This window comes from Festucalex cinctus, chromosome 1, assembly GCF_051991245.1.
Source record: "Festucalex cinctus isolate MCC-2025b chromosome 1, RoL_Fcin_1.0, whole genome shotgun sequence".
Classification (NCBI taxonomy): domain Eukaryota; kingdom Metazoa; phylum Chordata; class Actinopteri; order Syngnathiformes; family Syngnathidae; genus Festucalex; species Festucalex cinctus.
The window spans coordinates 2,310,925-2,333,485 of NC_135411.1; the positions used below are offsets into that span (position 1 = coordinate 2,310,925).

Genomic DNA, 22,561 nt, shown 5'->3' on the forward strand with positions numbered 1-22,561 from the left:
TTTTATAATTCTGCCCGGATATCAAATGGCGTTTCTTGTTACAAATTTAAGATCATTAAAATAATTGGCAATTTTAATCAAAAATAATTTGAATAAAGGTTTCAACTTTAGAAGTTTACATTTATGGATATAAAATTTTTACCAATAAAACATACAAATTACAACAAGCATTTACCAAAGTTAATTAAAGTTAATTAAAAAATGTGTAACGTTTTTACCATCCAATATAATCTTGTGTTTTCATTCACACGCAATAATTTTCAATATCCTTCCAATAATAAGCACTAATTGGGCAATCAAAAAAAAAAAAAAGTATTACACTTTCCGGTACAACTTTATAAAAAAAAAAAGATTTGTTATCAATATTTACAAATCGTAAAACATGCATGCTTGCTGGGTAAATATTGTGTAATATTTTTAAATGTAGTTCTTGCGCCATGCTTTACTCCAACTAATATTCCTAAATTGAGTAACAACCCCCCCCCAAAAAAAGCACTTTTTTACTTTTTATTTTATTAATGAAACGCTGTTTTTTTTTTTTAACTTTGGAATTGGGCGAGCGAGCGTGTGACGCTGGCTGGGAAACGAAGTCATTTCCGGTGCGGGGTCGCGTTTCAAGCAGGTAAGCGGAAGTGACGCACGTCCTGATACTAGTAAGCTGCCGTCTTGGCCCAAGGCGACACTTGTTGTTGGTGACAGGCGAGGCGTCAAGAAGAAGAAGGAAAGAAAAGAAAAACAAAGAAAGAAAAAATGTTCGCGGCGCCGGCGTGGACGCTGTTGCTCGTCGCTGTCGCGTTCCTGCTCGTCGTCATCAGTCGCCGCCGCCGGAAGAGGTGAGTGGCGCCAAATCTCGGTCGTGACGTCACAATCCAACTTTGTCGTCTTCAGCCTGCATACTTGATGGCCCGTTAGATAGTTAGTTAGTTAGTTAGTTGGTTAGTTGTCACCAGTAAACAGCAAGCCACTTATGTGGACGTCCGACTAATGAAGTTTGTTTGTGAAATCGATCGGTTGGCAAATGATTGACGAAGTGATAAGAAGCTCGAGTGTAAAGGTTGAACCTCGACTGGTCGCCGTTCAATTCCAAGGCACCTGACGACAACAAAATGGTCGTCGGGAGGATCAGATCCTCCCCCGGACCTCGATCAGTCTTCAAGGGGGCACGTGAAATGCATCTTGGGGGATATTATTCGGCCATTCATTAGTAGACTAGTTGTTGTTATCACACACAAGAATGTGGCACAAAATGAAAAGAAAGCATGAAAGTTTCTCGGTTTTGTTCTTCAAGATTTCATTTCAGACTGGAGGCGTTGCGAGTTTGACCTCTTGGGGTCAGCTGCAGGTCGCGACCTCCAGCATGTGAAATGTCCACAAACGTGCATCTAAAGATGTAAATGTAATAGATAAGAGAAACCGAATATGTATTCCTGGCCACGGAAATCCATTTTGAGATACCGATATTGCTCTTAATTACTTCTGGGGTCAACTCGAGGTCAGGAACCCCCAGCAGAACTCATTTCTATATGTCAGTTGATCCATCTGTCCATCCATCTATTCATCCAGCCATCCTTCAATTCTATCTGGTCATAGGATCTGTCCATCCATTTTGTCCGTCCATCCATCATCAGTTTTGGTGATTGCCAACTTTTTAATCCCGGGTATAAAGGTTGATTTTTGTCGGATTGATCGATCGCCAAAGCTCCTATTTTTGTGCCCGCATCTTTTCTTGCTTGCTTTGGCGACGTTTGCACTCGGCCCGCCGACCGTCGGACGTCGTTTTCCCGGTGGTGACGTGTCGTCTTTTTGTGCGTGCGCGTCAGTCGTGCGGGCGAACCTCCGCTGATCAACGGCTGGATTCCGTTCCTGGGGAAAGCGTTGGAGTTCCGCAAAGACGCTCACAAGTTCCTGGAGGAGCAGCAGAAGAAATTTGGAGACGTTTTCACCGTTCACATTGCAGGTTGGTCGACACTCATTTTTGGAGTGAAGGGTTTTGCTTCTGTGAAAATGGCTGCCAGTGAATGAGTGAAAAAGTTAGCGGTGGTCCTCAGACGGTCAAAGTTAAGAGTTTGGAACAACAAGTTAAGAGTGCCGTTAAAGTTACGATCAGTTAAATCGACTTAACCGGTGGTTAAAGATACGTTTTGAACAACCCTGACGATTTGGGGGGGGGGCTCGTTTTGCCAGCAGCTAGCATGGCTTGTGTGTGCGGCAGGTCGCTACATGACGTTCGTCATGGACCCGCTGATGTACCCCAGCATCATCAAGGAAGGCCGCCGGCTGGACTTCCACGAGTTCAGCGGGCGGGCGGCGCCGGCGGCTTTCGGCTACCCGCCCGTCACCGAAGGGAGCTTCCCGGGCCTGGCCGAGCAGATCCGCCGCGCCTTCCGCCTCCTGCAGGGGGACCAGCTGCCGGCGCTGACGCAGGGCATGATGGGAAACCTCATGCTGCTCCTCCGCCAGGACCACCTGCACGCCGACGGCGCCTGGCGCGCGCGCGGCCTCTACGACTTTTGCCTGGACGTCGTGTTCGAGGCCAGCCTCCTGACCTTGTACGGTCGAGCCGCCGACGGCCTCCGGCACGGCGACGCGGCGCGACTCCGGGCCCGGTTCATCCGCTTCGACGACGCCTTCCCGCTGCTCATTGCTCGGGTTCCCGTCCGGCTGCTGGGCGGCGTCCGCGCCGTCCGCCAGAAGCTGATTGACTACTTTGCGCCGCCCAGGATGTTTGGCTGGACGGACGCGTCGCAGTTCATCCGGCACCGTGCTCAGCTCTTGGAGCACCACCCCGTCATGGGCGATGGCGACAAAGCAGGTCAGTAGAAAACTTCTGGTTTTTTTGAGAGGGAGAAGGAGCTCAGAATTGTTCATTCGGCAGTCTTACCGATTCAACATATCATCATTGCTCTTTTTAATGTGCGTATGTGTCAATTTGTCATTAGTTCACCTGAAACCGATTAAAAATCTCATCACCCTTCACCTTAACCGGATACTTCAGTCTCACCATAGTCGTGAATTTCAGAAGGTCAGGAGACCAGAGGAAATATTAAAGGAAAGAAAGATTCATCAAAGTGAAATCCAGCACCAACCAAACACCAGCTGCCACCCACAAGGTTACAAAACCAGAATCTTACACCAACCCCAGAATCCTCTAAATTCCAACAGATTAGGAAGATCGCAAGAGACCAGAGGAAACCCACCTGCACTTGGCACCAGGACACCCTGGACCGCAGTTCATTGATCGACTTTGCGGTCGTGTCGTCGGACTTGTGGTCGCGTGTCTTGGACACTCGGGTGCAGAGAGATGCAAAGAAGTCAGCCGATCACCACCTTGTGGTTTTCCAGCTCGGATAGTGAGGGAAGATACCTGTCCGACACGTCAGACCCAAATGTATTCTTGTCTGGGTTTGCTGGGGGTCCCCTGCTTGAAGCAGTTTTAGCTCCCACCTCCAGCAGAACTTTGCCTACATCCCATGGGGGACATCGAGTCCAAACGGACCACGTTCCGTCCCTCCATTGTTGAGGCAAAAACTCAGACATTAGTGGAGTTCAGGGAGGCCATGGAGAAACGACTTTGAGGAAAATTCTGGTCCGCCATCTGGCGTCTCAGGAAATGGAAGCAGTGTATCATCAACACTGTGTATAGTGGCGATGGGGTGCTGCTGACCTCGACTTGGGACGTTGTGAGTCGGTGGGGAGAATACTTGGAAGACCTCCTCAATTCTACGAACACACCATACCTTTGAGGAAGCAGAGTCTGGGGACTCTGAAGTAGGTTCTCCTGTCTCTGGGCTCGAAGTCACTGAGGTGGTTGCAAGACCTTTCCAAGCTCTTCGGTGGCAGGGCCCCGGGGGTGGATGAGATCCGCCCGGAGTTCCTAAAGGCTCTGGATGTTGTGGGGATGTTGTGGTTGACACGCCTCTACAGCATCGTATGGACATTGGGGACGGTGCCTCTGGATTGGCAGACCGTCCCCCTTTTTAAGAAGGGGGACCGGAGGGTGTGTTCCAACTATAGAGGGATCGCACTCCTCAGCCTCCCTGGTAAGGTCTATTCAGGGGTGCTGGAGAGGAGGGTCCCTCGGGAAGTCGAATCTCGGATTCAGGAGGAGCGGTGCGCTTTTCGTCCTGGCCGTGTTTGTTTCGTCAGGTCTGACGAGAGGCAGACGGCCGGACCGAGATTTACGTCCCGGCGGAGGCCGTCTTCGCCCTCCCGCCGGGCCGACGCTCAGGGGAGATATGTCAGGGGTGGGGGTCTCCGACTGTCCTCTCCAAGAGTGATCGTATATATTATGCATCCCGGGTGTTGGAAGGAGAGTCTTCGCATGTATTCGCTTTAAAGGAGAAGTTTAACAACTCAGAATCTAGAAGAAAAAAAGTAACAGAGTGCCGGGCCGAGATTCAAGCTGTAGACAAAAAGATTTATTTGACACAGACATACAAACAAGACATATATTCTGGCCAGAAGGGATCAGAAATCCGTCGAACAAAGGGATGCACTGGTTTTTATAGCCTTATTAGACCACGCCCAAACCTTTTCTTTGGGCGTAACATCTTAAGATAAGTCACGTTATTGGGCACTAAAAAATTTGCCCACTCTTACATATTAGCCTAATTATTCACATGAATGTCTTTGGCCACTAGAGTACACTGCAAGATAGGAGTTTAACTTGGTGCAGTACTATTTTGTGACCATTGGGGGCACTGTTACTCCACGCAAATTTAGGCCCGCAACCTTTGGTCTATTTTAAAGCTGACCTCTGCATGAACTTCGTGGTTACGCAAGCTCACGTGTAACTTCCTGCTCATAAATCTTGCGGGCAAGACATTTTTATAGCTTGCACCTGGTCTTGGCTCACTCACTCACGTGTAGCACGTGTAGCTCGCGTGTTTGGAAAACCCCGACATATGTCTGCTGGGTCAGAAGAAAGGAAAATGTGTCCGAGCAGGTTTGGGTCAAACCAGGGGGCCTTTTACAGGGATGGGGGCATGAATCTGCATAGATAACTAAAATTATATACTTCACGTGGAACAGTGGACCGGCGCTACACCCTCAGCAGGATCCTCAAGGGTGCGTGGGAGTTCGCTCAACCAGTCTACATGTGTTTTGTGGACTTGGAGAATGCCATCGACCCTGTCCCTCTGGGAGTACTATGGGGGTGCTTCAGGAGTACGGGGTACCGAGCCCCCTGGTATGGGCTGTTCAGTCCCTTTACGACCGGCAGTAAGTCGGATCCGTTTCCAGCGTGGGGGCGCTTTGCAGGGCGAGGGTGAAGCGGTTGGGATGAAAATCAGCACCTCCAAATCTGAGACCATGGTCCTCAGTCGGAAACGGGTGGGTGGAATGCCCTTTCCGGGTTGAGGATTGAGATCCTTGACCCCTAACCCCCCATTGAGAAACGGCGCGCGGGTGTCAACGTGACTTTGGTTCACTGGCGTTTTCCTTTCAGCGCACCATTTGGCCATGCTGTGGGCGTCGGTGGCCAACACGGCGCCGGCCGCCTTCTGGGCCACGTACCACCTCCTGAGGCACCCGGAGGCGCTGCACGCCGTCCGCCAGGAGATCCGAAGCGTGCTGCGGCGCAGCGGCGGACGCGGGTTCAGCGCTAGCGCCGACCTGGCGCTCACCGCAGAGCAGCTGGACAACATGATTCTTCTGGGTAGGAAACTTCCTGTTAGCCGCGTTGGGGTATTTCCCGTCTCTTGGGTCTGACTTCCACGCGGGTCCTCAGAGAGCGCCGTCCAAGAGAGCCTGCGCCTGTCCTCGTCGTCCATCAACATCCGCGTCGCTCAGGAGGACCTGACCCTGCGTCTCGATGCCGAGCACGAGGTGGCGGTGAGGAGAGGCGACATCGTGGCGCTGTACCCGCGGAGCGTGCACATGGATGGCGCCATCTACGACCAGCCGCAGGTAGCGCTCTCCACATCTCCGCCCGACCCGTTTTGTCACGCTTGTCATCCTTTTATTGTTTTGTTTGTTTTTCCCGTCAGACGTTTCGCTTCGACCGCTTCGCCCGCAAGACGGAATTCTTCAAGGACGGCCAAAAGCTGCGCCACTACCTGATGCCGTTTGGCTCGGGCGCGTCCATCTGCCCCGGACGCTTCTTTGCCGTCAATGAGATCAAACAGTTCGTGTGCCTGCTGCTGCTCTACTTGGATCTGCGTCTGGAAGCGGGGCAGCCCGAGGCGCGCCCCGACGCCGGCCGCGCCGGCCTCGGCATCCCGCGGCCCGCCAACGACGTGCGCTTCCGCTACCGCGCCGCCGCGAGCTAGCGTCGCCGTCTGCCGATTGTCGGGATCTTCTGACAAGCGTTTGTGAGCCGAGGTCCTCTGGAAACGGTTTTTCATTTTTCATGGGCTGAAGCGTCGATTATTCAAACATAAACAACGTGAACTTTTTAACGGCTGAAAAGCTATGCTAAGCTAACATTGTGACGAGTGCAGTTTAAGATGTGAGCATAAGCGTGACATTAGCTTGACAAGCCACGCCCACTTTGTTGAACGGCAGAAAGTGGGTGTGGCCAGGCTGCCATTGGCCGCTGTTCAGCCCGGTTCAATCCGATGCGTTTATTCCACTGACCTGTATATATGACTGGATAGCCGATAGCCCGGACGCGCCCATGCAAGTCGTTGAAGTCACACTGCGGCCATCTTGCTCCTCGAATCTCGCGAGCTGACTACCGTATAAACGAAAATAGAAAAAATACGCACAGATGAGACATATACAGCTCGGAGACAGTATAAGGCCTTGAGGTGGTCACTATTTTTTAACAAGTTAAAAAATAATAATAATAATAATTAACAAGTGGGCAGTATGTGCTGGTTTGAAAAATAAGACCCCCATTTTTTTTTTCAGTACCTTCGACCCCAATATTAGATTTGTAGAGGCGTCTTTTTTTTTTTTATTATTATAGCTTGAATTCTTTACAAGTAAAAAAAAAAAAAAAAGTAACTTAAAAAAACCCAAAAACAAATGATGAATGAAAAAGCATTCATAATAAACCAAAAATCACATCATAAAAGAAAAAAATATATACTGTGCTGTATCCTGTAATTAAAAAATAATCATGTACTTTTAAGTTAGCTAGCTCCTGATTGGTTCGGGTTGGTCAGCTGACGGGTGTTCAGGAAGTGCTGTGGCTGTAAACAACGTTGTTAATTAGAGAACAAATGCGTCTGGTCTCCTCCTGCTTTCTCATCCTCCAAAGTGTTCCACTAACTAACGTTACACGGTCGTCAAGTTATTTCATCCAAACGGCTTCGAATCGGCTCAACTTGATGACTGCCCAAGTTACACACGTCACTCATTTGAGATACCATTTGAACACTTTGTACACTAAGTCAAGAGTCCGTCGTATGTGGAGAATTCTGTGCAATTTGGAGGAATTATGAGCGGGCAATTCCGATTGCTACCACTTGAGGGCAACCTTGCCCTATTTGTATACTTCCAAGGAACGTCATCAAACACAATTTGTGAGGATTTTGGAACAGGAAATGAATTCTTTGAAGACTTCCTATCCCTTTTGAACATGATGTAGCCGACAGTATTTCCCATTATGTATTTGTCATGTTCAATAAAATTGCAAAGGCAAAAAAACAAAAAAACAAAAACAATCCTTGGCTGAATGAGGTTTCCATGGCGACATAAAAGTGTTGCGGTGCGAGCGGCAAAGTTGGAGAAATCCAAATAGGATTCATTGAAAAGTAATTGATGATCAAATGAATCGACAAGTATTTTCATAATCGAGCAATCATTTGGAGCCATTTTAGAAATTCAAAATGATCAATTGAAGCATATCAACACTAATTGTTGCCTGATTAAAAGGAGATGGATTATCTTCATCAAAAGAAGACATTTGCAAACATCGGTTTTTACTTTGGGAAATAGCAGCACAATAACCCACCTTAAAAAAAATAAAAAAATATACACTATACAAATACAAAGTACAAAACTCGAGCTGCTCGCAGCCCACGTTGGAAGCAGAATTTCTTTGAAAATGGCATCATAAACCTTCACGTGTGGAATATTTTTTTTGCCGGGTGTGATGAGTGCGTCAAGCTCAACAGGGTTTTGGTGATTGTACGTTAAGATCCTCAAAAATAAGCATCCTTTTTTTCTTTTTAGGCAATGAGTTGCCCTGATTGGTATTTTTTGTAAAAGTACATACACACGTCATCGCTCGTACTCATTGCACAATGTTGCTGTTATTGTCCATAGGGGCTATCAAAAATAAATAAATGCCAGTAAACATTTTGAGGGGTGTAAAGTAAAAGAATATTCATGAAAATGACTTAAGTTATACTACACTTATTTAGCCCATTACAGCAATAAAAAAATGACTTATTTTGTCTATAATTCATTGGATCCTTTCATTATTTTCCATGTACAATTAGTACCTTTCAAAAGACATTTTGCAACTTGCTGTGGACTGCAAATGACATCACAATGTGCTCAGGCAACCAATCACAGCTCACCTGAGCACATTGTGATGTCATTTGCAGTCCACAGCAAGTTGCAAAATGTCTTTTGAAAGGATCAAATGAATTCTCGACAAAATATTCACTTTTTATTGCTATAATGGGCTAATAAATAAGTGAAGTATCACTTTTCCAAAAGAAAACGCGTATTTACCTGGTTTGCTGGATCCTGCTGACATCCGTCCTCGTTATAAGCCAAAGTTCACTTCCTGTTAGCTTCCGACAGCTCGCGCGGGACAAATGAAGACGCACCAGCTTGCGTGTCAAGTCGACTTTATTATCGTCACATGATCAAACGACAAACAACAAAAGCACTTGCAAAGCTCACGAAGCGCCGAAGCCACACCCACATCGGGAAATAGGATTTGATATGTTCCTTTTTGTGTGTGTGTGAAACGCGTGGAAAAAAAACGTGTCGAAACGTTGCCGACTTTTGATATCATGCTTCAAAATCGGCGACGAGTGGTGGGTGCTAACTGTCATTATCCATTTTAAATGGAATCAAAACATGGAAGCTACCAAAAGAAAGTTGCGAGTCTCTTCTTTCATCAGGAAAAAAAACAAAAGTATATTTCTATTTGTTTTGGTTTTGCAGAAATTAGCATTAGAAAATAGCAAAGTTTCACATTCCTGGTGAAAACAGTCAAAAAGAGCTTGTTGCAACATGGCCCTGGTTGATCTCTTACACTCTGCTGACACCTGCTGGTCGTTTTTTGGAATAACTACATTTGTTTTAAGCCACCTCTTCATGTCAGAAGCTGCTTCAAAGAGTTAAAATAATTGATTTTTATTGCTCACAATACATATTTTGTAAAAACTAACACTAAACTAAAACTAAGCATTTTTTAAACAACAACAACAAATAAAAACTAAGAAAATTAATTAAAATGAACTAAATAAAAAAGAAAGAAATCAAAACTGCAGATTAAGTTATTCACTGAAAATCTCAAATGATAATAATGATAATAATCGTGTTTTTGACCACTGACCTTGAAAAGAGCAAATTCGTTTCTGCGACAAACATTTGAAGCACATTTTGGAGCCCCAAGTTGTGCGTTTTGTTTTTAAGGGTCCGTTGCAAGTGTAGAGTTGGCATCATTCCAGGCGGCCATATTGCTCCTCCCACTAAACGCTTCTCGGCATAACATCCGACACATTTGAGACCGTACATCCAAAAAATTGGATTTAATGTGACAACGTTTTGGTTCCTTCACGTCGTCCTTGTTTCATTATCGTGTTCATTTCGTCCGCCATTTTGAAATGTCGTCTCAGTTTCAATCAAACTTGTTCGTTTTTATCATCGTTAATCAACCTCATCTCGTTTTTTGGTTTTTTTTAAATCAATTTTTAGTTGACTGTAAATCGAGCATTTTCGTCTTTATTTTAGTCCAAGAAAATCTCATTTTATTTGTTTTAGTCAACAAAAACTGTCAACGTTCATTTCATCTTTTTTTTTTTTTTTTTTTGTAAGAAGATCGTGACTAACATTTCGGATGTCAAATTATTTCACATGAAATGTTCTCTCATCTTGTTGATGAAATCAACTTGACACACAATGACAACATATCAACAAGTGGCTAATATGGCTCCATGCTACAAGCTAGTAAGCTAGCTAGCGTTAATTAGCGGTCGCATGAACATCGCTGATGCGCTCGCGAGCTGCAGATTTGAAAGGGGGCGTGTCACCGTGTGTCACATGACAGTGTCAGATTAGCCTACGAACAACTCTCGGGAGGCGGGAGGAGCAAGATGGCCGCCCTGCGACTTTGACGGCGTACGCGGGCGCGATGGGCTATCCAGTCATCGATACAGATCAGTGGCGTCAAGTGAGCCAACTGGTGAAGGCCGCAAAACGTCAAACTTATCGACATAAAAAAAAAAAAAAAAAAAGACGTTTGCCGCTAGCGGACGAAAACACGACAAGACGAATCGTGAAATACATTCAAATTTCGATTGACGATCACGTCGAAAGCGACACGACGACGATGACGACAGACTTCCTGTCTTCCAGCAGATAGAAAAATAGAACATCTAGTGCTAAAATCACACATTCGACAAACTACGACAAAAAAAATAAATAATAATCAGGTTGATGTCGGTGCATTTTTTGTTTTGTTTTGGTGTGCATCTTGTGCGTGAAGTCACGTTCAAAAGTGACGTGAAGGCTTTTCCTCTCAAATCCTCCCACCATCAAACTTCCCGACCACAACCATGGACGACGACGGGACAAACGACAACAGTTTGTCATGAAAACCTCGACCCCGCCCATCTTGAGATCTCCCGAATCTCACGGAACTTGGAGCTTTCTGGGGTTGCTTTTGTAACCCTGTGGGATGACATGCGGTGTCTGGTTGGTGCTGGATTTCACTTTGCTTCATCTTTCTTTCCTTTGAACTTTCCTCTGGTCTCCTGACCTTCGAAAGTTCACAACTGCAGCAAGACTCTGAAGTATCCGTTTTTTTTTTTAAAGTACAATTTTGAACCTTCAAACGTTTTCAATAGAGGTGGGCGGACCGATCCAAATATTGATATTATTGATACTGGCACTAAAACATCGATCAATAGTTTTGTTTGAGTTTGGCCCTTTTCTGCATTGCTGCGGTTTGCTCAAACCAATTACTCATTATTTATTGATTGGTTGATTCATTTGAATTTTATTTGTATTATATTCTGATTAGTTTGATCGTAGATGATCATGGATTTATGACCTGAGCAATATATCGATAATTGCAGTATCGTCATATCGTGAAATAGTTATCGTGAGCGTATCGTAATATCGATATTATTGCGACATTTAACATGTCCCCAAGGAAGTGACATTTTTGTGACGTAATGAAAATTTTTCATGCAGCAATTGGCGATATCGGTATTTTTTCGATAAATTGTGTCGCGGTGCCAACAAACTTTCAAGCGAGAAACTTTCTTGTCTTTTGAACGCGTTTGCAGCAACAAGCTGGTGATCGGCGGACGTGACAAACGAGCCAAACGTGATGATGTCATCATGTGATTGCACTCACGTGTCGTGCTGCTGCCCCCTAGCGGCTCGTTTTTGTTTTTTTGATGCGTGACGATGATGATGATGACGAGAATGTGGCTCAGTAGACGCACAGGTCGGGAAACTTCATCTCGTAGATGGGCACCGACTGGTGCTGGGCGTGGCCCGACGACACCGACGTCGCGCCGGATGGACTTGGGGGCGGTCTGTAGGGAAGCAGGGGGAGGGGCATGTCAGGTCACCAGCATGGAGCGATGACGTGACCGGCGGATACTCACCTGATGGTGAGTTCGAAGATGTGCGCCAGACGCTCGTGCAGCATGTTGGCCTGCACGCACGCACACGCACAGGTGAGGCGATGTCGCCGCAAAACACCTTTCTGTACCTGGGCGAGTACCTTGGACTCGCAGTGCGCCGCGATCTCCTCAAACGGAGCTTTCTGGAACTTCTCCATCACCTGCCGGCGACGCTCGCGTTCTTGATCCTCCAGCACGCTCGTGTCTGACCGCCACAAAAAAGGATCATCAGGCCATGACAATTTGTTTGTTTTTAAATTGTCTTATCATCTTACCGATGGCTTTCTTCAGGGTCTCAAAGGTGATCTCCTCGGCCAGCTGCGACTAAAGTTGGATCGTACGATATTCATAAAGTTAACGCGTTGCACTCGATTTCAAGAGCAGCCATACATAGAACAAATCAATAGAAAAAAAAATAACGATCGTCACGGAATTGAAATGTTCATTCATCTGTTGGGAATTATGAGCGTGACGACGATATCTCCATATCGCAATAAATCGTGATACTTTGCAAGTATGGCGATATTTGTCGTGACGACACATAACGGCTCCATTGTTGATGACTTATTGAGCAATGACTTGGCGGGCCACTAGGGGGAGCGCCTCACAAGAGTGGCGAGGAATTGGACGCAAGATTCATCAGCTTCGTTTTATTATGATGATTTTATTTGTTAATCTATCTTGTTTTGATTATTATAGCATGAATTATTATTTGATTTTTATGCTTGATTTCTTTGAAATTTGAGGCTTCGAACTGTGAAACCGGTTTCATGTTTGAACAGCACTTGAATGAAATATTAAAGCTTAATGTTCCAACAGAACTTTCTTCCATGCTGAAAGTTGGAAGACTTTTTGTTGAATATTTCCATCCAAAATGAATTGATGTTTAAATATCAACGTGGCTGCATATTGAATCGATACGAGAATTGCACACACTAATATGATATATTGCCTCATTGATTTTTTTTAACACCCCTAATATCTATCTATGTGTGTGAAATATATTTTGGATATCTTCATTTACTTGTATTATTCTGAATATTTTATTTTCCTTTCAATTTGTTCTCGGGACTTTGTGTGGTCAGGTGTTGCCGTTGGCGCCCTCGTCGCGGGAAGACCACGTTTGCCGTTAGCACACGTTAGCGCACATTAGCACACGTTAGCGCACGTTAGCGTGAGCGACCTTGTCCGGCAGGCTGCTGGCCAGGATGTCCACCTGCAGCGAGATGGCGTCCACGAAGCTCTTCCTCCTGGTCAGACGCTCTTCATCTGCGGGGGGACGACACACGGTTAGCATTTCGCGCCGCCGCGGCTAACGCTAGCCCAAGTGCTAGCGGCAGTGCCGATACATCAAACTGATGGAACTCGTACGTTCCGTCACACGTGAACGTGTGGTGACATCAGAGAGATCACATTTTTGCAGAGGTTGATGCAAGTTCAACAAATCTTGGTGGAAAAAGAAAATAAAGCATCTAAAAAAAAAAAGAAAATGTCAAGGCAAATGCAATCAGCGTGTTTCTTTTTTTTTTTTTTTTTTTTTTTTCTAGAGGAATTAAAAAAAATTTTTTTTTAAAAAGCCTTCTTTTTTTCCCCATGGCAATTATTAGGGGTGGGTCTTAAAAAAAAAAAAAAAGATATATCAATATTGAATAAATAAATATTCCATTTTACAGCCCAATATCAATTCATTAAATAATTAAATTTATAAATTAAATTATATAACTAAATACCGGTACATAATAATTAAATGAATAAATAATGTATAAATGAAATCATTAAATATGGCTACCAAGTGCAAATGTGCCCTTTTGTTATTCAGAGTAGCCCAAAGAGCAGTCCAGTGTTTTTGTCACTTTGTCATCAATTTCAATGGTTATTGATTGTTTTGATCAGGTCATGTTCAATAAAATGCACAGTTAACGTAACTTCTATGGATTCAATTTGAAATGTTGATATATTTCCCCCCCCCCAAAATTAATGCACCAAGTAAGACAAAGAAGTTTCTATTTGGAGCATTCCATAGAAAAGTCAAATTAAAGAAAAAACATTATAAAATATAAGTAAATTAAACGAATAAAAACAATTGTTTGAGTATCCATAATTAACAAAATTTACAAGGGATTTTTTTCCCCTGCAAATACATTTTTTTTTTAGGTAATCTAATTTTAAGCAAGGTAAAATAATTTTTCTAGTTTTTTTCCCCTTTTCATGCAATTGTGTATTTGCTTCTTTTTTTTTTTTTTATCTGGGAAAATCAAGCCACACTTTTTTATGGCAATTATAATGAGCAACTAGATTCATGTTATTTTTTGAACATTTATAATAAGCATCAATTTGCTCATTTTTCCTGACTTTCATTATTTTTTTTTTCATGGCAATTACAGTATGAGCGCCAATTCATTTTTTTTTTTTCAGGAAAAAAGTGATGATAATGACTATCAATTATTCAGATTTTTAAGTATTTTTCAATTTTTTTTCTGCATGGTTAATATACTGTAATGAGCAACAATTTTTCGTGTGTGTGTTTTTGTTTTTTTGTTTTCAGAAAAAATGAATCCCAACATCTGTTGTCATGTTCATTTGAATGAAAACATCAATTATTGACGTTTTTTTTTTGTTTTTGTTTGTTTTTGCCATTCGCAGAATAGCTCAAAGTTGAATTTCTTTTTATTTGCTAGCATCTCGTATCAACTTTGGTGTGGAGGAACTGCGTTCAAGTGACTTGAGGAGCTTCAAGGTTGATTTGTTTGTTTGCTAACTATGTTGGAGTGAGTTGAGGAGTTTGGTCAGAATATACGCAAGTAAACAGTACAGCACACAAGTTCCAGCAGCACTCGCGCTCACGGCGCTACTTTTAGCTATGATGCTAGCACAAGACTGCAACAAACTAAAAAAGGACGTCCTCCAACCACCACAAAGGAAATGAAAATATTGTGGACAGGAAGTGACTAAACAACACTTGAAAAGTGGCGCTTCTCAAACTGGGGTCTCCGAGGGGGTCCGCATTAGTCTTAGTCTTGTCAACGCACATTTTTCACCAAACTAAAATTAGACTCGACTAAAATCCTCATGACCTCATTGACTGGCAGCCATTTTCACTGAAGAGCCCCATTTGCTCACGGCTGTTTTATTGGAGTTGGACTGATTTCGCAACGCCCACAGAATATTGTCTTCTATTGCGCTAAAAACATGGAACCTACCAAAAGAAAGATTAGAGTCTCTTCTTTCATCAGGAAAAAAAAAAGGATGTTTCTATTTGTTTTGGTTTTGCAGCAATTAGCATCAGAATATAGCGAAGTTTCATCATCGTTCACATTCCTGGTGAAAACAATGGAAAAAAGAGATTGTTGCAACATGGCTCTGGTTGATCTCTTATACTCTGCTGCCACCTGCTGGCTGTTTTTTTTTTTGTTGTAATAACTACCATTGCTTTAAGACACCTCGTCATGGCAGAAACTGGATCAAAGCCTTCTGTATACTCTAGCATAAAAAAAAAAAAAAAAAACATTAAAAAAAACGTATAAATACGTCTTTGGGAGCCTGGTAAAATGTCAAATAGAACGGATTTATACGTTTTTGGGAGCAAATGAGTTAAACAATAACTGGGACTAAATCGGTATGCATTTTCGTTGACTAATGAGACGAAAATGTACTTCACTTGATAAAAACTGGACAAAAAAAAAAAAAGTCTATGGACGTTTTAGTTCATGAAGAAGAGATCTGAAATGGTTTGATATAATCTGCTGACAAAAAAAAATATACAGGGGTAAAATAATTGTCATGACTTAAACTAGATGAATAAAATGATGTTTTCTTGGACTAAAATAAAGACTAAATAAAAACGGGATGAGGTTGATTAATTGTTATTTAAAAAAAACTAACAAGTGTAACTGAAATTGGACTAAAACTGAGACTCAATTTAAAAATGGCAGACAAAATGAACACGTAAATATTTCGCAATAAATTATGCATTCGGACAAAATAACATCGTATGTCCAAATAGGGTCAATTTTCATATTTTGTAAGATCCCAAGTGCGTTAAAATGAAGGCATTCAAGTCATTAAAATGACTTTGTTTTGACTTTAAAAGCATAAATCGGAGTCATACAAACATTTGCTTTTGTAAAACGTTGACAAAATTATTTCTTTAATAACTAACGCCAAATGTATCATATTAAATACAAGACATTTTGAGCCCTCTATCTCATGAGATGTTTATTATATTTATTTATTCATTATTATATTATTCTTTATAAATTGTTATTAATTAATTGGTGTCAATTTGATTGACTTGTATACTCACTTATGTTTTTGTTCTTGTTCTTTACTGCATGAGCAATTTGGGTTCCACGTGCAACATTTTGTATGCAGCGACGCTTGTTTGAACGTGCTTTAGAAATAAAGTTGAGGATAATATTTTTTTCCTCAACCCCGACATATATGATCTGACACATGCATTGCACGGATAATCCATTAGAGGGCAGTATCACACAGCCGATGCAACCTTTGCATAGTGGGAAATGGTCTGATTTTTTGGAAATACTGTTTGATATGTCTATTTATTATTATTATTAGATTTTTGACCGTTGTAAAATACAAATTTAAAGCACTGTGACCAGATGTATCAAATATGATACAAATCAAAAGTCATACATGGAAGTTGATTTAAAAAAAAAAAAAAAAAAAAAAGTTTGTTCATAATGACCAATCAAAATTGGATTTACAAAGAATTTTCTCTCATCTATTTTATAAGGTTGCACTGAAATCCAAATGATGTTTGTCTGTTTTTGTCGATGATTGACAGGCATCATCAAGTGTTTGCAAAGGCAAAATTGAGCAAAATAATGTCGACTCGACAAAAAACAAACAAATCTTGGAAGACTTTGATCCCGGACCCCAACATTTTGAGAACCCCTGTTCTAAAAGGTCACGTGGGGTGGTGGTCGTGTTGCTACGGTGACGACAGTTGCTATGGTTACCTCTGGACGTCTGTTTGCACCTGTGCAGGATTTTTCCAACAGTGTAAAGCACTGACAGAAAAGGGGGAAGATCAAAGTCACATGGCAACATTGTCAACCTTCAAGGTTGACCAATTGCGGTCCTCCAAGTCCGGAGTCCTGCAGGTTTGAGATGTCCCCGCCCACTAGCGCACCTGACTCCGGAACCCTCGAGGACCGGAACTGGCCAACCGAGAATTTGTCCGCACGCAAGTTGTAGCAGACATTGTTGGAAAATACGATGGATAAAAAAAAAAGAAAAAAAAAGTGAAGGAAGCAACACATCAGAAAAGGAAAGAGAGTGAAGAAAGGGTTTTGAGGTCAAAGGTTAAAAACGGTGGCGGCGCGCGCGGCTGACCTGTGACCTGCGGCACGTAGGGGACGTTGAGTCGGTCGGCGTTGTAGCCGGCTCCCGCCAGACTGTCGGCCATGTCGGCGCTCTGGAAGAAGAGCGCCCCGTCGTCCCTGTCCAGGCTGTCGGGGAGCCTGCGCAATTAAAGAAAGGACGGTGACGTCGTCGTCGTCGTCAACCATCATCCACGTGACAAGAAGGCCGACGTACGAGCACTTGTCCCGGAAGACGTGCTCGGGCAGAAGGTAGGGAGCGTCCATGTTGCGCAGCTCGATCACCTGGAAGTCAAAAAGAGCCGATTGGGGAAGAAAGCTCATCAGAAAGTTTCAAAAATGGTGTTTTTCAGCAAACATTCACCACTAGATGGCAGACATGGCTTCATCGAGCCAGAACTGTATATGGAGAGAGAGAGAGAGTGTCCAACTGAAAACACGGACACCATGTTGTTACCCTCGGCCACAGGGCGGGGCTTGCGCTCAAGCGTGTGGCGCATGAGCAAGTCGATCGTTTTGCACGCAAAATTACTTTTCACAAACTAGACGTACACTTTCGTTGATATTTTACCCCTCTTTTATTTGTTTAACCTTTGAAGTACAATGTTCCCTCGTTTATCGTGGATATTCCATTCCAAAAAGTACCCACGATAATGGAAATTTACATTCATTAAAAAATAAATAAAAATCAAATAATAAATCCCATTAATTATTTATTTTTTTGTTTATTATGTTTTAACGTTTTGATATGATTTTTACTTTATTATAAATGCTATTTCATTCATGATCCATGTTCTTTTTTCATTTACATTTGTTTTTTCCATTAAAATTTTTTATGCATATTTTTTATTTACTTAATACAGCACAGTATATATATTTTTTCATTTCTTATGTATGTTTTATCATTTTGGTATGATTTTTAGTTAATTAGAATGCTTTTTCATTCATCATTTATGTTGTTTTTTTCAATTACATTCATTTTTTTTCATTAAAAGTATGTTATTTTAATTTACTTGTTATACAGCACAGTATATATTTTCTGTCTCCGTAATGCAATGTCATGGAGCGACGGGACAGACAGCGTTGGAAAGGTCTTGCAGAGACAAATTTGCGGTTGCCCGTATGTCCCCGGTCGGACGTAGGGTTCGAGAGATATGGCCGCCCAAAGACGTCCAGAAAGGACACCTTTCAAAAGTTCCCCCACCAGCGTTTGTCGGCCTTCGATCTCCAACAATGCAAAAGGTCTCATCAAGATGAATCCGAAGATGCCCGTATGTCCCCAGTCGGACGTAGGCTTCGAGAGATACGGCCCCCCAAAGACGTCCAGCCAGCACATCGACCATTTTCAAAAAGTTACCCCACCGATGGTGGTTTCCATCCCGGGTAAAAAAAAAATATCTGCCGTTTGTCGGCCTTCTATCTCCGGAATGCAATGTTGCGCAGCGACGAGACAGACACCGCTGGAACGGTCTCGTCGAGACGAACCAGCGGTTGCCCGTATGTCCCCGGTCGGGCGTAGGCTTCGAGGGAATACGGTCGCGCAAACAACAAAAATCTAAACAAACCAAAAAGCATGTTTTAAAAACAGCGAGGCCACAAAAGATGAACACGCGATAAAAACGAGGGAACACGGTACACAAATAAGTGCAAGACAGTATAAAATAATTTCAATTAAATCGATTTTAGGACATTTAAAATCAATTTGGAATTGTACTAAATAAATAAATAAAAAATATATATATATATTTTTTTTTTATTTTTTTTTAGCTGTACTTACCGGTACTAATTTTCCAAGCAACATTTTTATTTTTATGTTTGAGCTAAAAAGAATCCCCAAGAATAAAAACTAAGGAAAAAAAATTGCGTTAAATTCCTACTTTGAGTGATGAGTGAGGAGGTACGGCAAAAAGGTTTGTGTGTACGTACAAATGTCAAAAATAGTTGTGAGGTGTGCGATTGCAGGTGTGCTGACCTTGCTGACGTGCTGGCAGAAGCTGGTGTTGGCGATCATCTGACCGAGGAAGTTGAGGTACGCCGCCACCAAGGCCAAAACGCCACAACGCAGCCACATGGACAAATTCTCCTCCGTGGACAAAGCCATGTCCTGCGAGAAAACCGGCAAACTGCGATTGGTCGTCGCACGAGCAACTGCGACGTCATCTTCAGTCGACGGCGAGTGGCAAAATGGCCGCCGCCCTGAGCTGGATCGACACGACTAGTGACTAGTGACATTTAGCATGTTATGGTCGAGAAAAGTCGAAGGTTGACTTGGAAGTTGAAGCGAACCCTGTCTCGAAAGCCAGTCGGGTGTCGTACCGACCTGCAGCGCCACGGCGAGGCGCACGAGCTCGACGACGACGTCCTCGTTGGCCAGCTCGATGGTGAGGACGGCCAGCGTGGTGAAGAGCAGCTCGAAGTTCTTGTGCACGTTGTCGTCCTCCTTGCAGCCCAGGTAGATGTGGCGGTACAGCTGCTGGCCGTGCTGGCGCACAACAGAGACGTATGCTAACCGGATTCCGCGGCCACCGCGGTTCAGGGGTGACTTTGACCAACCTTCTTCATGAAGGCCACATCCTGCTTGGAAATCTTCTCCCGTTTGATCTTGAGGGCCGCCACGTTGGGGATGATCCTTCAACAGCACGCACACAGTTACACATTAGCATTTAGCAGTTAGCATTTAGTATACATTATTTAGCATCAAGCAATATTTAACAGCACTGAGCAATTCTCATGTTGCTTTATTTAGCAGCAAGTATTTAGCATCATGTTAGCAATCAGCATGTACCATTAGTTAGCATTGAATATTTTGCATCCAGCATTATTCAACATCTTTTCAGTTCGCCTTATTCAGCATCGAACATTTAGCAATTAGCATTAGGAGTTCGGCAGCCGGCATTTCAATTTATTTGTAGCATCGATCACCATCTAGCATTTAGCAATACTTAGCACTGAACAGTAAGCAATTATTTAGCAGCAGGCATTTAATCGCTTGTAACCAGAAATTAGCACGATAACATTAGCTTTATCTAGCATCCGGAATTGAAGCGCTTAGAAACGAGTAATATTACGTATCAAGCATTGAACATTTAGCACCTAGCATCATTCAACAGCTTTCAGTTAGCATTATTTAGCGTCCAACATAACAATTAGCATTAAGAGTTTAGCAGCCATTATTTCGCGATCAATCTGTAGCATTGTTTACCATCTAGCATGTAGCAATGGTTAGCACTGAATGTTTAAGAATTACGATGGGACATTATTTAGCACGGGGCATTTAATAGTTTGCATCCAGAAATGAGCAATTAGAATCTAGCATTATTTAGCATCCAGCACTTAGCATTTAGCACTTAGAACTTAGAAATGTGTACTATTAAGTAAGCAGCATTGTATTAAGTAGCAAGCATTGGACATTTAGCATGACCCAAAAATCTTTCGTTTAGCTTAGTTTAGCATCCAGCATTTATTCATTAGCATTTAGAGTTTAGCATCCAGCACTTAGCATTTAGCACTTTGATGTGGGTACTATTATGTAGCAAGCATTGGACATTTAACACATAGCATTACCCAAAAATCTTTCATTTAGCTTAGTTTAGCATCCAACATTTAGTAATTAGCATTAAGAGTTTAGTATCCAGCGTTTAGCGATTAAGCTGTAGCATTGTTTACCATCTGGCATTTATAGCAATTCTTTGCACTGAACATTAAACAATTACCACCGAGCATTATTTCGCCACAAGCATTTAATAGTTTACATTCAGAAATGAGCAATTAGCATGGAGCGTATTTAGCATCCAGCATTTAGCATTGAGCTTATTTAGCATCCAGCATTTAGCATGGGGCGTATTTAGGATCCAGCGTTTAGCATGGGGCGTATTTAACATCCAGCATTTAGCGTGGAGCGCTTAAAAATCTGTAGTATTTAATATCTAGCATCTACAAATCAGCAATGATTGAATATGAGTGTCCGTGGCATGTTCTTATGAATGCCAGTGGAGTTGTAGGCATGACACGCCCTCCTGGAATTATGATTGGCTGCTGCATCCAGGCAGGACACGCCCTACTGCATCCAGTGGGGGAAGGGAAGTCTTCACAGATGAAACGAGATGAGCATTCCAAACACAATCCCATTTGTTTGGGTTCAGGTTTAGCTTGGATTCGTAGCAACACCGCCACACTGAAGTGCCGTTTCTGCCCGAATGCAGCAGCCAATCCCCACATGACGCGGCGGCGGTAGCGGCACCTGATGCCTCGGAGTTTGGCGCGGTTGTCGTGTCGGTCGATGATGTTGTGCAGGATCTCGAGCACCAGCTGACGGAGCTCGCTGTCCTCCATCAGTGAGATGGAGAAGAGCGGGTCCAGGAAGGGGGACGGCAGAGCGCCTGACATCGACTTGGACTTGAATCCCGACGTCACCTGGAAGCACCGACCAGCAAGTCACAGCACTCAAACTGAGATGCGGACCAGAATCTTAACGACAAGTATTTTCTCTCAGAAACTACTCTTTATATACAAATAAAACCTTTCTTGGGACTAGAATCTTCATGTAGGACAAGATCATTGTCTTGGGACTTGATCATTGTTTTGGGACTACAACCTTTTGTCAAACTCCAACTTCCTTTCTTGGACTACAATCTTCTCTCAGGCATAAAACCTTTGCTTGGCACGAGAACGATCACTTCGGAGTAATAACTTCCATTGGGACTACAAGCCCTTCTTTGGACTACGACTTTCTCTATGGAGTATAACTTTACTACAGGAGTAAGGGCCTTCTCTCAGGACTATTCTATTGGGATTAGAATCTTTTTTTCAGGAACAACACTTTCTATTGACACTAGACCAGGCGTGCCCAAGTCCGGTCTTCGAGGGCCCCTATCTAGCTTGTTTAACATGTTTCTCTCCACCAACACACCTGATTCATGATCAGGATCGTTATCAGGCTTCTGCAAAGCTTGCTGATAAATTGAGCACTAGCTTTAGATCCTTCTCTCAGGACTATTTTCTTGGGATTAGAATCCTCTTTTAGGAACAACGCCTTTATGTAGACTAGACCAGGGGTGACAAAGTCCGGTCCTCGAGGGCCCTTATACAGCTTGTTTAACATGTTTCTCTACACCAACACACCTGATTCATGATCAGGATCATGATCAGGCTTCTACGAAGCTGGCTGATAAGATGATTATTAGATTCCGCTGTGTTGGAGGAGGGAGCCATGGAAAACAGGCTGGATAAGTGCTCTGGAGGACCAGACTTGGGCACCTCTGGACTAGACCATTCCCTTGGGACTGGTACCTTTTCTTAGCACTACAACCCCTACACCGGACTACAGCTTTCTCTGGACTCTAAACCTACACGTTCTTAGGTCCTTGGGACTCATTGGTAGCAAAACCTTCTCTTGTGACTAGAACCTTCAATTGGGAATGACTTATTAGATTAAAAACCTTTGATTGAACCTGG

At 43.2% G+C, this 22,561-nt stretch overlaps 2 protein-coding genes across 7 annotated transcripts in view; one reads left to right on the forward strand and one right to left on the reverse strand.

Moving 5' to 3' along the window:
• The first annotated feature begins 610 nt into the window (after window positions 1-610).
• On the forward strand, window positions 611-8,307 carry cyp7b1 (cytochrome P450, family 7, subfamily B, polypeptide 1). The gene is made up of 6 exons (XM_077506923.1): window positions 611-833; window positions 1,821-1,957; window positions 2,213-2,812; window positions 5,447-5,656; window positions 5,729-5,907; window positions 5,988-8,307. The coding sequence occupies exons 1-6, from the start codon at window positions 751-753 to the stop codon at window positions 6,267-6,269; spliced, it is 1,491 nt and encodes a 496-aa protein (XP_077363049.1). The 5' UTR covers window positions 611-750; the 3' UTR covers window positions 6,270-8,307.
• Window positions 8,308-8,730: 423 nt separating this feature from the next.
• efr3a (EFR3 homolog A (S. cerevisiae)) overlaps window positions 8,731-22,561 on the reverse strand; it is a 51,214-nt gene continuing 37,383 nt past the window's right edge. For 4 of the 6 annotated variants that reach the window (XM_077505955.1, XM_077505917.1, XM_077505907.1 and 1 more), the window contains 12 exons: window positions 21,348-21,520; window positions 19,661-19,736; window positions 19,428-19,589; window positions 19,080-19,211; window positions 17,325-17,392; window positions 17,121-17,248; window positions 16,745-16,795; window positions 12,949-13,034; window positions 12,041-12,089; window positions 11,867-11,970; window positions 11,748-11,797; window positions 8,731-11,675 (listed from right to left, as the gene is read on the reverse strand). In XM_077505955.1, the coding sequence (XP_077362081.1) occupies window positions 11,570-11,675; window positions 11,748-11,797; window positions 11,867-11,970; window positions 12,041-12,089; window positions 12,949-13,034; window positions 16,745-16,795; window positions 17,121-17,248; window positions 17,325-17,392; window positions 19,080-19,211; window positions 19,428-19,589; window positions 19,661-19,736; window positions 21,348-21,520 (1,185 nt within the window). In that variant the 3' untranslated portion in view covers window positions 8,731-11,569. The remainder of the gene's footprint in view (window positions 11,676-11,747; window positions 11,798-11,866; window positions 11,971-12,040; window positions 12,090-12,948; window positions 13,035-16,744; window positions 16,796-17,120; window positions 17,249-17,324; window positions 17,393-19,079; window positions 19,212-19,427; window positions 19,590-19,660; window positions 19,737-21,347; window positions 21,521-22,561) is intronic. The other 2 variants (XM_077505926.1, XM_077505945.1) reach the window with 1 other exon arrangement.

Coding starts and splice junctions, on each gene's coding strand:
- cyp7b1 (XM_077506923.1), top strand. CDS start 751: ATGTTCGCGGCGCCGGCGTGGACGCTGTTGCTCGTCGCTGTCGCGTTC. Junction 2,813..5,446: donor GGGCGATGGCGACAAAGCAG/GTCAGTAGAAAA, acceptor TTTTCCTTTCAG/CGCACCATTTGGCCATGCTG. Junction 5,657..5,728: donor GGACAACATGATTCTTCTGG/GTAGGAAACTTC, acceptor GCGGGTCCTCAG/AGAGCGCCGTCCAAGAGAGC.